Source organism: Scyliorhinus canicula, chromosome 6, assembly GCF_902713615.1.
Source record: "Scyliorhinus canicula chromosome 6, sScyCan1.1, whole genome shotgun sequence".
In the NCBI taxonomy this organism is placed as follows: Eukaryota; Metazoa; Chordata; class Chondrichthyes; order Carcharhiniformes; family Scyliorhinidae; genus Scyliorhinus; species Scyliorhinus canicula.
In genome coordinates this window covers 6,356,245-6,369,847 of record NC_052151.1, presented here as the reverse complement: position 1 = coordinate 6,369,847, position 13,603 = coordinate 6,356,245, and the positions used below count along the sequence as shown (strand labels likewise).

The following is a 13,603-nucleotide window of genomic DNA, read 5'->3' as shown; positions in this document are numbered from 1 at the left end:
TAGTATCATCTGCAAACTTGCTAATCAGACCACCTATATCTTCGTCCAGATCATTTATGTATATCACAAACAGCAGTGGTCCGAGCACGGATCCCTGTAGAACACCACTAGTCACTTTTCTCCATTTTGAGGCACTCCCTTCCACCACTACTCTCTGCATCCTGTTGCCCAGCCAGTTCTTTATCCATCTAGCTAGTAGACCTTGAACCCCATACGACTTCACTTTTTGCATCAACCTGCCATAAATCTTTACTAATACTAATAAAACCTATATAATAAACTGTATTTTTTTTAATGGGCTCACTAGCTACTTCTTTTAGTCCCTAACTTTGAAAAGGGGGAACCCACTGGAAATACTGATTGGCCGATCACCTCACGCCGTTCCTGTACTAACACCATTTGATAATTTTTTTCCCCCCACTTGTTTTCAAATTCAAGGGCACCCCAGAAATGCCTGCTGCTGCTGTAGGTAAGTGTGAGGTTCTGATGCTGGCTCTCAATTTTAACATTTCTGTTTTCATCTTTTTCAGTCCAATGCGTACATTGAGTGTTTAGCTATCAGTCCTGTGTTCTCCATGGAGACAGAGACTCCCACTACTGAGGATATCCAGCTGCTGAAGAAGGCTGTGGAGACTGAGGCTGTTCAGGTAATGTCACAGCTTCTACAATCTAACAGAGTAACATGATTTTTACACTCCTGGCTGCCTCACTTGGTATACACAACTCAAGAGCATGAAGGTCACACATTTGATCCCTCGTCTCTGCTGCATCAGCTGATTGCTAATCTCTAGGTTTGGTGGGGAAAGTAATCACACAGGATTTCTGTTACTGACGTCTGATAAGGATTCCGCGTCCATATGTCATGGACTTGGTAGAACAGGATGCTTGTGATACCACAGAAAAATTGTGCTTCAGAACTAGTCTGCCCCCATCCAAGCTTTTCCAGTACAGTTGCAATACTGGTTCCTACCCGAGAATGTGAACACTTGGCCAGTATGTCCTGGCCAATTACCACCCCATCAGTCTATTCTCCATCATCAAAGTGATAGAAAGTGACTCTGACAGTGCTCTCAAGCAGCAGTTACTATGAAATAACAACATCGTGGGCCGAAGGGCCTGTACTGTGCTGTACAGTTATATGTTCTATGTAACTTTATCAATGGTGTTCAGTTTGGATTCACTAGGGCCACTCAGCTCCTGACCTCATTACAGCCTTAGTCTAAACATGGACAAAAAAAGCTGAACACAAGAGGTGAGAGTAACTGCCATTGATGTCAAAGCAGCAACAATGAAGAAACGGCGTTTTCATTCCAAGTCAGGATCAGGGGTGGCATTGAAGGGAACTTTCAGGTGGTGGTGTACCCATGTGCCTGCTGCACATGTCCTCCTTGATGATGGGGTCGCGGGATTGGAAGGTGCTGTTGAAAGACCCTTGGTGAGTTGTTGTAGTGCCTCTTGGAGCTGGTAGACGCTGTTGCCACTATGCTGGTGGTAAAGAAAATGAATATTGAAGGTGGTGGATGGGTAGCCAATCAAGCAGGCTGCTTTTTCCTAGATGGTGTGAAGTTATTGAGTGTTGTTGAAGCTGCACTCATCCAGGCAAGTGGAGAGTATTCCATTACCCTCCTGACTTGTACCTTGCAGATGCTGGACAGGCTTTGGGTAATCAGGAGATGAGTAACATGTTGCACAATTCTGAGCCTCTGACTTAGTCCTGTAATCAAAGGTAGACATTTCCTGGCTCCGCCATGGCAGGACCTGCTGTGCAGGAAGTGATGGGCTAGCAAAAACTCCATTGTTTTTCGGCGAACTAGAATGTCCAAGTGGTGGGCAGGGTCGAAAAATCCCAGCCATAGGATTTATATGGCTAGTCCTGTTCAGCTTCGAGGTAATGGATGTTGATAGTGGGGGATTCAGCGATATTAATGCCATTGAATATCACGTGGAGATGGTTAGATTCTCCCTTTTGAGATGGTCATTGCCTGGCACTTGTGTGACGTGCTTGTTACTTGCCCCTTATCAGCCCAAGACTGAATATTGCCTTGCTGCATTTGGGTACAGACTGTTTCAGTATCTGAGGAGTCATGAATGGTGTTCGAAATTCTGCAGTCATCAGCGAACATCCCCACTTCTAACCTTATGATTGGAGTTCTTTAATGAAGCAGCTGGGGCAGCACGGTCGCGCAGTGGTTCTATTGCTGCCTCACGGCGCCGAGGTTCGATCCCGGCTCTGGGTCACTGTCCGTGTCGAGTTTGCACATTATCCCCGTGTTTGCGTGGGTTTCGTCCCCACAACCCAAAGATGTACCAGCTAGCTGGATTGGCCACGCTAAATTGCCCCTATATTTGGGAAAAAAAATGAATTAAAATGAAAAAATGAAAATCGCTTATTGTCACAAGTAGGCTTCAAATGAAGTTACTGCGAAAAGCCCCTAGTCCCCACATTCCGGCGCCTGTTCGGGGAAGCTGGTACGGGAAATGACCGTGCTGCTGGCCTGCCTTGGTTTGCTTTCAAAGCCAGCGATTTAGCCCAGTGTGCTAAACCAGCCCTTGGGTACACAAAAAAAAAATTTTAATGAATGAAGCAGCTGAAGGTGGTTGGGCTTGGATACCACTCTGAGGAACTGCTGCAGTAATGTTCCAGGGCTGAGATGAGCCACTCTTGGTGATGGACAGAGAAGTCCCCCACCCAGAGTACATTCTGTGCCCTTGCCATCCTCAGTGCTTGTTCCAAATGGTGTTCAACATGGAGGAGAACTGATACATCAGCTGAGGGGAAAGATGCATGGTAATAAGCACATTTCCTTCCTCAGGTTCTTTCTGGTGCTATGAGACATCGTGGGGTCTAGGGTCATGTTGTAGACTCCCATGGCAACTGGATCCTGACTGTACCACTGTGCCACCACCTTTGTTGAGTCTATCCTGTCATGGGATGGGACATGATCTGCAGGGTATGATTCCATGAGTACGGCTGTTGCTTGACTAGTCTGGGTGACACCTCTTACAATTTTGGCACATGCCCCCAGATGTTTATAAGGAGCACTTCGCAGGCTTGATTTTACCGTTGTCATTTCCGGGGCCTATGTTGTTGCTGGGTGGTCAATCCATTTGAGGGTCAACTACATTGTTGTGGGTCTGGAGTCATATGCAGGCTAGACCAGGTAAGGATGGCAGATTTCCTTCCCGAAAGAACATTAGTGAACGAGATGGGTCTTTATGACAATGGTTTCATGGCTATCATTAGACTTTTTAATTCCAATATTTTTTTGGTTGAGTTTAAATTCCATCACCTGCTGTGGTGGGATTCGAACATGGGTCCCCAGATTATTATTCTGGGTCCCTAGATTACTAGTCCACGGACAATACCACAATGCCACCTCCTCCAGTGATCAGTAGTTCAACCTAGAGTATTAACACGCGCTGTATGTTGACTTTAACATCAGCTCTCACGTTACCTGACTATCACTCACGTATTGAGTCACTTTGGTGGGTTCAGGGCCGTAGTGCATAGGGTCCTGTTTAATATTGATGGGCAGCTCGGGTCCTGCCCTGGTCCTGTTTAATATTGATGGACAGCTCGGGTCCTGCCCTGGTCCTGTTTAATATTGATGGGAAACCCGGGTCCTGTTTAATATTGATGGGCAGCTCGGGTCCTGTTTAATATTGATGGGAAACCCGGGTCCTGTTTAATATTGATGGGCAGCTCGGGTCCTGTTTAATATGGATGGGAAACCCGGGTCCTGTTTAATATTGATGGACAGCTCGGGTCCTGCCCTGGTCCTGTTTAATATTGATGGACAGCTCGGGTCCTGCCCTGGTCCTGTTTAATATTGATGGGAAACCCGGGTCCTGTTTAATATTGATGGGCAGCTCGGGTCCTGTTTAATATTGATGGGAAACCCGGGTCCTGTTTAATATTGATGGGCAGCTCGGGTCCTGTTTAATATGGATGGGAAACCCGGGTCCTGTTTAATATTGATGGACAGCTCGGGTCCTGTTTAATATTGATGGCCAGCTCGGGTCCTGTTTAATATTGATGGCCAGCTCGGGTCCTGTTTAATATTGATGGACAGCCCGGGTCCTGTTTAATATTGATGGACAGCTCGGGTCCTGTTTAATATTGATGGACAGCTCGGGTCCTGTTTAATATTGATGGACAGCCCGGGTCCTGTTTAATATTGATGGCCAGCCCGGGTCCTGTTTAATATTGATGGGCAGCTCGGGACCTGTTTAATATTGATGGGAAGCTCGGGTCCTGTTTAATATTGATGGCCAGCCCGGGTCCTGTTTAATATTGATGGCCAGCCCGGGTCCTGTTTAATATTGATGGGCAGCTCGGGACCTGTTTAATATTGATGGGAAGCCCGGGTCCTGTTTAATATTGATGGGCAGCTCGGGACCTGTTTAATATTGATGGGAAGCCCGGGTCCTGTTTAATATTGATGGGCAGCTCGGTACCTGTTTAATATTGATGGGAAGCCCAGGTCCTGTTTAATATTGGTGGACAGATCGGGACCTGTTTAATATTGATGGGCAGCCTGGGACCTGTTTAATATTGATGGACAGCTCGGGTCCTGTTTAATATTGATGGGCAGCTCGGGTCCTGTTTAATATTGATGGACAGCTCGGGTCCTGTTTAATATTGATGGCCAGCTCGGGTCCTGTTTAATATGGATGGGAAACCCGGGTCCTGTTTAATATTGATGGACAGCTCGGGTCCTGTTTAATATTGATGGCCAGCTCGGGTCCTGTTTAATATTGATGGCCAGCTCGGGTCCTGTTTAATATTGATGGACAGCCCGGGTCCTGTTTAATATTGATGGACAGCTCGGGTCCTGTTTAATATTGATGGACAGCTCGGGTCCTGTTTAATATTGATGGACAGCCCGGGTCCTGTTTAATATTGATGGACAGCCCGGGTCCTGTTTAATATTGATGGGCAGCTCGGGACCTGTTTAATATTGATGGGAAGCTCGGGTCCTGTTTAATATTGATGGGAAGCTCGGGTCCTGCCCGGGTCCTGTTTAATATTGATGGGCAGCTCGGGACCTGTTTAATATTGATGGACAGCCCGGGTCCTGTTTAATATTGATGGACAGCCCGGGTCCTGTTTAATATTGATGGGCAGCTCGGGACCTGTTTAATATTGATGGGAAGCTCGGGTCCTGTTTAATATTGATGGGAAGCTCGGGTCCTGCCCGGGTCCTGTTTAATATTGATGGGCAGCTCGGGACCTGTTTAATATTGATGGACAGCTCGGGTCCTGTTTAATATTGATGGACAGCCCAGGTCCTGTTTAATATTGATGGACAGCTCGGGTCCTGTTTAATATGGATGGACAGCCCGGGTCCTGTTTAATATTGATGGATAGCTCGGGACCTGTTTAATATTGATGGACAGCTTTGGTCCTGTTTAATATTGACGGACAGCTCGGGTCCTGTTTAATATTGACGGACAGCTCGGGCCCTGTTTAATATTGATGGGAAGCTCGGGTCCTGTTTAATATTGATGGGAAGCTCGGGTCCAGTTTAATATTGATGGCCAGCCCGGGTCCTGTTTAATATTGATGGACAGCTCGGGTCCTGTTTAATATTGATGGGAAACCCGGGTCCTGTTTAATATTGATGGACAGCTCGGGACCTGTTTAATATTGATGGGCAGCTCGGGTCCTGTTTAATATTGATGGACAGCTCGGGTCCTGTTTAATATTGATGGACAGCTCGGGTCCTGTTTAATATTGATGGGAAGCTTGGGTCCTGTTTAATATTGATGGGAAACCCGGGTCCTGTTTAATATTGATGGACAGCTCGGGTCCTGTTTAATATTGTGGGGCAACTCGGGTCCTGTTTAATATTGATGGGAAGCTCGGGTCCTGCCCGGGTCCTGTTTAATATTGATGGGCAGCTCGGGTCCTGTTTAATATTGATTACCAGCCCGGGTCCTGTTTAATATTGATGGCCAGCCCGGGTCCTGTTTAATATTGATGGGCAGCTCGGGACCTGTTTAATATTGATGGGAAGCTCGGGTCCTGTTTAATATTGATGGGAAGCTCGGGTCCTGCCCGGGTCCTGTTTAATATTGATGGGCAGCTCGGGACCTGTTTAATATTGATGGGAAGCCCGGGTCCTGTTTAATATTGATGGGCAGCTCGGGACCTGTTTAATATTGATGGGAAGCCCAGGTCCTGTTTAATATTGGTGGCCAACTCGGGTCCTGTTTAATATTGATGGACAGCCCGGGTCCTGTTTAATATTGATGGGAAGCTCGGGTCCTGTTTAATATTGATGGGAAGCTCAGGTCCTGTTTAATATTGATGGGAAGCTCGGGACCTGTTTAATATGATGGGAAGCTCGGGTCCTGTTTAATATTGATGGACAGCTCGGGTCCTGTTTAATATTGATGGACAGCCCAGGTCCTGTTTAATATTGATGGACAGCTCGGGTCCTGTTTAATATTGATGGGCAGCTCGGGACCTGTTTAATATTGATGGGAAGCTCGGGTCCTGTTTAATATTGGTGGACAGATCGGGACCTGTTTAATATTGATGGGCAGCCTGGGACCTGTTTAATATTGATGGACAGCTCGGGTCCTGTTTAATATTGATGGGCAGCTCGGGTCCTGTTTAATATTGATGGACAGCTCGGGTCCTGTTTAATATTGATGGCCAGCTCGGGTCCTGTTTAATATGGATGGGAAACCCGGGTCCTGTTTAATATTGATGGACAGCTCGGGTCCTGTTTAATATTGATGGCCAGCTCGGGTCCTGTTTAATATTGATGGCCAGCTCGGGTCCTGTTTAATATTGATGGACAGCTCGGGTCCTGTTTAATATTGATGGACAGCTCGGGTCCTGTTTAATATTGATGGACAGCTCGGGTCCTGTTTAATATTGATGGACAGCTCGGGTCCTGTTTAATATTGATGGACAGCCCGGGTCCTGTTTAATATTGATGGCCAGCCCGGTTCCTGTTTAATATTGATGGGCAGCTCGGGACCTGTTTAATATTGATGGTAAGCTCGGGTCCTGCCCGGGTCCTGTTTAATATTGATGGGCAGCTCGGGTCCTGTTTAATATTGATGGCCAGCCCGGGTCCTGTTTAATATTGATGGCCAGCCCGGGTCCTGTTTAATATTGATGGGCAGCTCGGGTCCTGTTTAATATGGATGGGAAACCCGGGTCCTGTTTAATATTGATGGACAGCTCGGGTCCTGCCCTGGTCCTGTTTAATATTGATGGACAGCTCGGGTCCTGCCCTGGTCCTGTTTAATATTGATGGGAAACCCGGGTCCTGTTTAATATTGATGGGCAGCTCGGGTCCTGTTTAATATTGATGGGAAACCCGGGTCCTGTTTAATATTGATGGGCAGCTCGGGTCCTGTTTAATATGGATGGGAAACCCGGGTCCTGTTTAATATTGATGGCCAGCTCGGGTCCTGTTTAATATTGATGGCCAGCTCGGGTCCTGTTTAATATTGATGGACAGCCCGGGTCCTGTTTAATATTGATGGACAGCTCGGGTCCTGTTTAATATTGATGGACAGCTCGGGTCCTGTTTAATATTGATGGACAGCCCGGGTCCTGTTTAATATTGATGGCCAGCCCGGGTCCTGTTTAATATTGATGGGCAGCTCGGGACCTGTTTAATATTGATGGGAAGCTCGGGTCCTGTTTAATATTGATGGCCAGCCCGGGTCCTGTTTAATATTGATGGGCAGCTCGGGACCTGTTTAATATTGATGGGAAGCTCGGGTCCTGTTTAATATTGATGGGAAGCCCGGGTCCTGTTTAATATTGATGGGCAGCTCGGGACCTGTTTAATATTGATGGGAAGCCCGGGTCCTGTTTAATATTGATGGACAGCTCGGGTCCTGTTTAATATTGATGGGCAGCTCGGGACCTGTTTAATATTGATGGGAAGCCCAGGTCCTGTTTAATATTGGTGGACAGATCGGGACCTGTTTAATATTGATGGGCAGCCTGGGACCTGTTTAATATTGATGGACAGCTCGGGTCCTGTTTAATATTGATGGGCAGCTCGGGTCTTGTTTAATATTGATGGACAGCTCGGGTCCTGTTTAATATTGATGGCCAGCTCGGGTCCTGTTTAATATGGATGGGAAACCCGGGTCCTGTTTAATATTGATGGACAGCTCGGGTCCTGTTTAATATTGATGGCCAGCTCGGGTCCTGTTTAATATTGATGGCCAGCTCGGGTCCTGTTTAATATTGATGGACAGCCCGGGTCCTGTTTAATATTGATGGACAGCTCGGGTCCTGTTTAATATTGATGGACAGCTCGGGTCCTGTTTAATATTGATGGACAGCCCGGGTCCTGTTTAATATTGATGGACAGCCCGGGTCCTGTTTAATATTTATGGGCAGCTCGGGACCTGTTTAATATTGATGGGAAGCTCGGGTCCTGTTTAATATTGATGGGAAGCTCGGGTCCTGCCCGGGTCCTGTTTAATATTGATGGGCAGCTCGGGACCTGTTTAATATTGATGGACAGCTCGGGTCCTGTTTAATATTGATGGACAGCCCAGGTCCTGTTTAATATTGATGGACAGCTCGGGTCCTGTTTAATATTGACGGACAGCTCGGGCCCTGTTTAATATTGATGGGAAGCTCGGGTCCTGTTTAATATTGATGGGAAGCTCGGGTCCAGTTTAATATTGATGGCCAGCCCGGGTCCTGTTTAATATTGATGGACAGCTCGGGTCCTGTTTAATATTGATGGGAAACCCGGGTCCTGTTTAATATTGATGGACAGCTCGGGACCTGTTTAATATTGATGGGCAGCTCGGGTCCTGTTTAATATTGATGGACAGCTCGGGTCCTGTTTAATATTGATGGACAGCTCGGGTCCTGTTTAATATTGATGGGAAGCTTGGGTCCTGTTTAATATTGATGGGAAACCCGGGTCCTGTTTAATATTGATGGACAGCTCGGGTCCTGTTTAATATTGAGGGGCAGCTCGGGTCCTGTTTAATATTGATGGGAAGCTCGGGTCCTGCCCGGGTCCTGTTTAATATTGATGGGCAGCTCGGGTCCTGTTTAATATTGATTACCAGCCCGGGTCCTGTTTAATATTGATGGCCAGCCCGGGTCCTGTTTAATATTGATGGGCAGCTCGGGACCTGTTTAATATTGATGGGAAGCTCGGGTCCTGTTTAATATTGATGGGAAGCTCGGGTCCTGCCCGGGTCCTGTTTAATATTGATGGGCAGCTCGGGACCTGTTTAATATTGATGGGAAGCCCGGGTCCTGTTTAATATTGATGGGCAGCTCGGGACCTGTTTAATATTGATGGGAAGCCCAGGTCCTGTTTAATATTGGTGGCCAACTCGGGTCCTGTTTAATATTGATGGACAGCCCGGGTCCTGTTTAATATTGATGGGAAGCTCGGGTCCTGTTTAATATTGATGGGAAGCTCGGGTCCTGTTTAATATTGATGGGAAGCTCGGGACCTGTTTAATATGATGGGAAGCTCGGGTCCTGTTTAATATTGATGGACAGCTCGGGTCCTGTTTAATATTGATGGACAGCCCAGGTCCTGTTTAATATTGATGGACAGCTCGGGTCCTGTTTAATATTGATGGGCAGCTCGGGACCTGTTTAATATTGATGGACAGCTCGGGTCCTGTTTAATATTGATGGCCAGCTCGGGTCCTGTTTAATATGGATGGGAAACCCGGGTCCTGTTTAATATTGATGGACAGCTCGGGTCCTGTTTAATATTGATGGCCAGCTCGGGTCCTGTTTAATATTGATGGCCAGCTCGGGTCCTGTTTAATATTGATGGACAGCTCGGGTCCTGTTTAATATTGATGGACAGCTCGGGTCCTGTTTAATATTGATGGACAGCTCGGGTCCTGTTTAATATTGATGGACAGCTCGGGTCCTGTTTAATATTGATGGACAGCCCGGGTCCTGTTTAATATTGATGGCCAGCCCGGGTCCTGTTTAATATTGATGGGCAGCTCGGGACCTGTTTAATATTGATGGTAAGCTCGGGTCCTGCCCGGGTCCTGTTTAATATTGATGGGCAGCTCGGGTCCTGTTTAATATTGATGGCCAGCCCGGGTCCTGTTTAATATTGATGGCCAGCCCGGGTCCTGTTTAATATTGATGGGCAGCTCGGGACCTGTTTAATATTGATGGGAAGCTCGGGTCCTGTTTAATATTGATGGGAAGCTCGGGTCCTGCCCGGGTCCTGTTTAATATTGATGGGCAGCTCGGGACCTGTTTAATATTGATGGACAGCTCGGGTCCTGTTTAATATTGATGGACAGCCCAGGTCCTGTTTAATATTGATGGACAGCTCGGGTCCTGTTTAATATGGATGGACAGCCCGGGTCCTGTTTAATATTGATGGATAGCTCGGGACCTGTTAAATATTGATGGACAGCTTGGGTCCTGTTTAATATTGACGGACAGCTCGGGTCCTGTTTAATATTGACGGACAGCTCGGGCCCTGTTTAATATTGATGGGAAGCTCGGGTCCTGTTTAATATTGATGGGAAGCTCGGGTCCAGTTTAATATTGATGGCCAGCCCGGGTCCTGTTTAATATTGATGGACAGCTCGGGTCCTGTTTAATATTGATGGGAAACCCGGGTCCTGTTTAATATTGATGGACAGCTCGGGACCTGTTTAATATTGATGGGCAGCTCGGGTCCTGTTTAATATTGATGGACAGCTCGGGTCCTGTTTAATATTGATGGACAGCTCGGGTCCTGTTTAATATTGATGGGAAGCTTGGGTCCTGTTTAATATTGATGGGAAACCCGGGTCCTGTTTAATATTGATGGACAGCTCTTGTCCTGTTTAATATTGAGGGGCAGCTCGGGTCCTGTTTAATATTGATGGGAAGCTCGGGTCCTGCCCGGGTCCTGTTTAATATTGATGGGCAGCTCGGGTCCTGTTTAATATTGATTACCAGCCCGGGTCCTGTTTAATATTGATGGCCAGCCCGGGTCCTGTTTAATATTGATGGGCAGCTCGGGACCTGTTTAATATTGATGGGAAGCTCGGGTCCTGTTTAATATTGATGGGAAGCTCGGGTCCTGCCCGGGTCCTGTTTAATATTGATGGGCAGCTCGGGACCTGTTTAATATTGATGGGAAGCCCGGGTCCTGTTTAATATTGATGGGCAGCTCGGGACCTGTTTAATATTGATGGGAAGCCCAGGTCCTGTTTAATATTGGTGGCCAACTCGGGTCCTGTTTAATATTGATGGGCAGCTCGGGTCCTGTTTAATATTGATGGGCAGCTCGGTCCTGTTTAATATTGATGGGAAGCTCGGGTCCTGTTTAATATTGATGGACAGCTCGGGTCCTGTTTAATATTGATGGGCAGCTCGCGACCTGTTTAATATTGATGGGAAGCTCGGGTCCTGTTTAATATTGATGGGCAGCTCGCGTCCTGTTTAATAATGATGGACAGCTTGGGTCGTGTTTAATATTGATGGGCAGCTCGGGTCCTGTTTAATATTGATGGATAGCTTGGATCCTGTTTAATATTGATGGGCAGCTCGGGTCCTGTTTAATATTGATGGGCAGCTCGGGTCCTGTTTAATATTGATGGGCAGCTCGGGTCCTGTTTAATATTGATGGGCAGCTCGGTCCTGTTTAATATTGATGGGCAGCTCGGTCCTGTTTAATATTGATGGGCAGCTCGGGTCCTGTTTGATTTGATGGACAGCAACTTCCGGTGGCGGCAATAAGCAGTTAAGCCGCACATTCGGCGGCTCCCGCGGAGAACAGTCTTTGGGGCTCTTTTCAGGGCCCCCAACGGAGTTGTAGCGGCGAATCCCAACGGGGGAAGAGGACGTGAGTCGACCCCAACGGTCCCATGGTCCGGACCAGGAGCGGGGCAGAGAAAAAAAACGAGGAAAGCGCCTCTGAAAAAACGGGGGCAGGACGAAAAAATGGCAGCCGGCGAAGGCCTCGAGGAGCTGACAAAGTGGGCCCATGAGCAGCAGGCGATTCTGCTGCGCTGCTTCCAGGAGCTGAAGTTGGAGCTGCTGGAGTCCCTGAAGGTAACCAACAGGGAACTGATGGAGACCCAGACAGCCCAGGGGGCTGCGATCCGGGAGCTGCAGAAGCAGGCCTCCGAAAGGGAGGACGAGGTCGTGGCCGTGGCGGGGAAGGTGGAGATGCACGAGGCGCTCCATAAAAGATGGCAGGAGCGGTTCGTGGAGCTGGACAACTGGTCGAGGAGGAAGAATTTGCGGATCCTGGGCCTCATGGAGGGGTCAGACCTAGCGGCCTATGTGGTGATTATGTTAAACTCGCTGATGGGGGCTGGGTCCTTCCGGGGGGCCCCTGGAGTTAGAGGGGGCCCACAGAATTCTGGCTAGGGGGCCCAAGCCGAACGAGCTGCCGCGGGCGATGTCGGTTCGTGGATCGTGAGTGTGTGCTCCGGTGGGCCAAGAAGGAGCGGAGCAGCAAGTGGGAGAACACGGAGGTGCGGATCTTCCAGGACTGGAGTGCGGAGGTGGCGAGGCGGAGGGCCGGGTTTAACCGGACGAAGGCGGTGCTCCACAGACGGAGTGTGAAGTTCGGCATGTTGCAGCCGGCGCGTCTGTGGGTCACCTATAAGGATCGGCACCACTATTTGGAGTCCCCGGAGGAGGCGTGGGCCTTTGTGCAAGCCGAGAAATTGGACTCAAACTGAGGGTCTAGGATGGGGGATGTTGTGTAATATTGTATTTGCATTTGCTTGGTTTAGTGTAAGAATGTTGTACTGTTTTTTCTATAGGGGTTTTTAAGCAGGGGTCGGGTGGACGGGTTCGGGCAGAGGGGTAAACGGGGAGTTCGGGGAGCTGGTGGGGGGGACTGATAATGGGAGTGGCCCTGGAGGAGGCGGGGCCCTGGCAGGGCAAAAGCGCGGGCTATATGCGGGTTTCCCGCGCTGTGAGATGGTGGGGGCAGAGCTGGGGCTGAGAAGTGCGGGTCGTTGCTGGCTGTTTTCTTTTCCCGCGCAAGAGCGGGGGGAGGGTGGACCCGTTGACTGGCACAATGGAGGAGGGGCAGTCCCACATGGGGAGGGGCGGGAGTCGCCGGGGTCAGCAGAAGTTAGCTGGCTCACGGGAGTGCTCTGGAGGGAGGGGTTCGGCTAGGAGGGGTCCTAGCCTTGGGGGGGGGGGGGGGGGGGGGTACCGGGTTGCTGCTGAAACGGTCAGGAAGGAGCTGGAGGGCGCAGGGGGTGCTGGAGGGGGGGAGTTGCCGCCGTGGGAAACTGGCAGAGCGGGGGACGCTGGCCGGGGGTGGGCAAGGGATGGGGTATGGCTAATCGGCAGGGGAAGGGGGCAGGGAGCCCTCGGATCCGGCTGATAACCTGGAATGTGAGTGGGCTGAATGGGCCGGTCAAACGGGCCCGGGTATTTGCGCAGCTGAAGGGACTGAAGGCGGATGTGGCCATGCTCCAGGAGACACACCTGAGAGTGGTGGACCAGGTTCGGCTGAGGAAGGGGTGGGTGGGCCAAGTATTCCACTCCGGGCTGGATGAGAAGAGTAAGGGGGTGGCGATCCTGGTGGGGAAGAAGGTGACGTTTGAGGCTTTAAATGTGGTGGCTGACAGTGGCGGGAGATATGTGATG

General features: G+C 49.1%; 1 protein-coding gene across 3 annotated transcripts in view; it reads left to right on the top strand.

Annotated features, from left to right (window-relative positions):
- Positions 1-13,603, top strand: part of LOC119966971 (serine/threonine-protein phosphatase 2A 56 kDa regulatory subunit delta isoform) — a 233,781-nt gene that overhangs the window by 201,751 nt on the left and 18,427 nt on the right. For all 3 annotated transcript variants that reach the window (XR_005460886.1, XM_038798936.1, XM_038798937.1), the window contains exon 15: positions 531-647. Coding sequence is in view for 2 of the 3 variants with exons in the window: in XM_038798936.1 (XP_038654864.1) it covers positions 531-647 (117 nt within the window). In the remaining variant the exon portion in view is untranslated. The remainder of the gene's footprint in view (positions 1-530; positions 648-13,603) is intronic.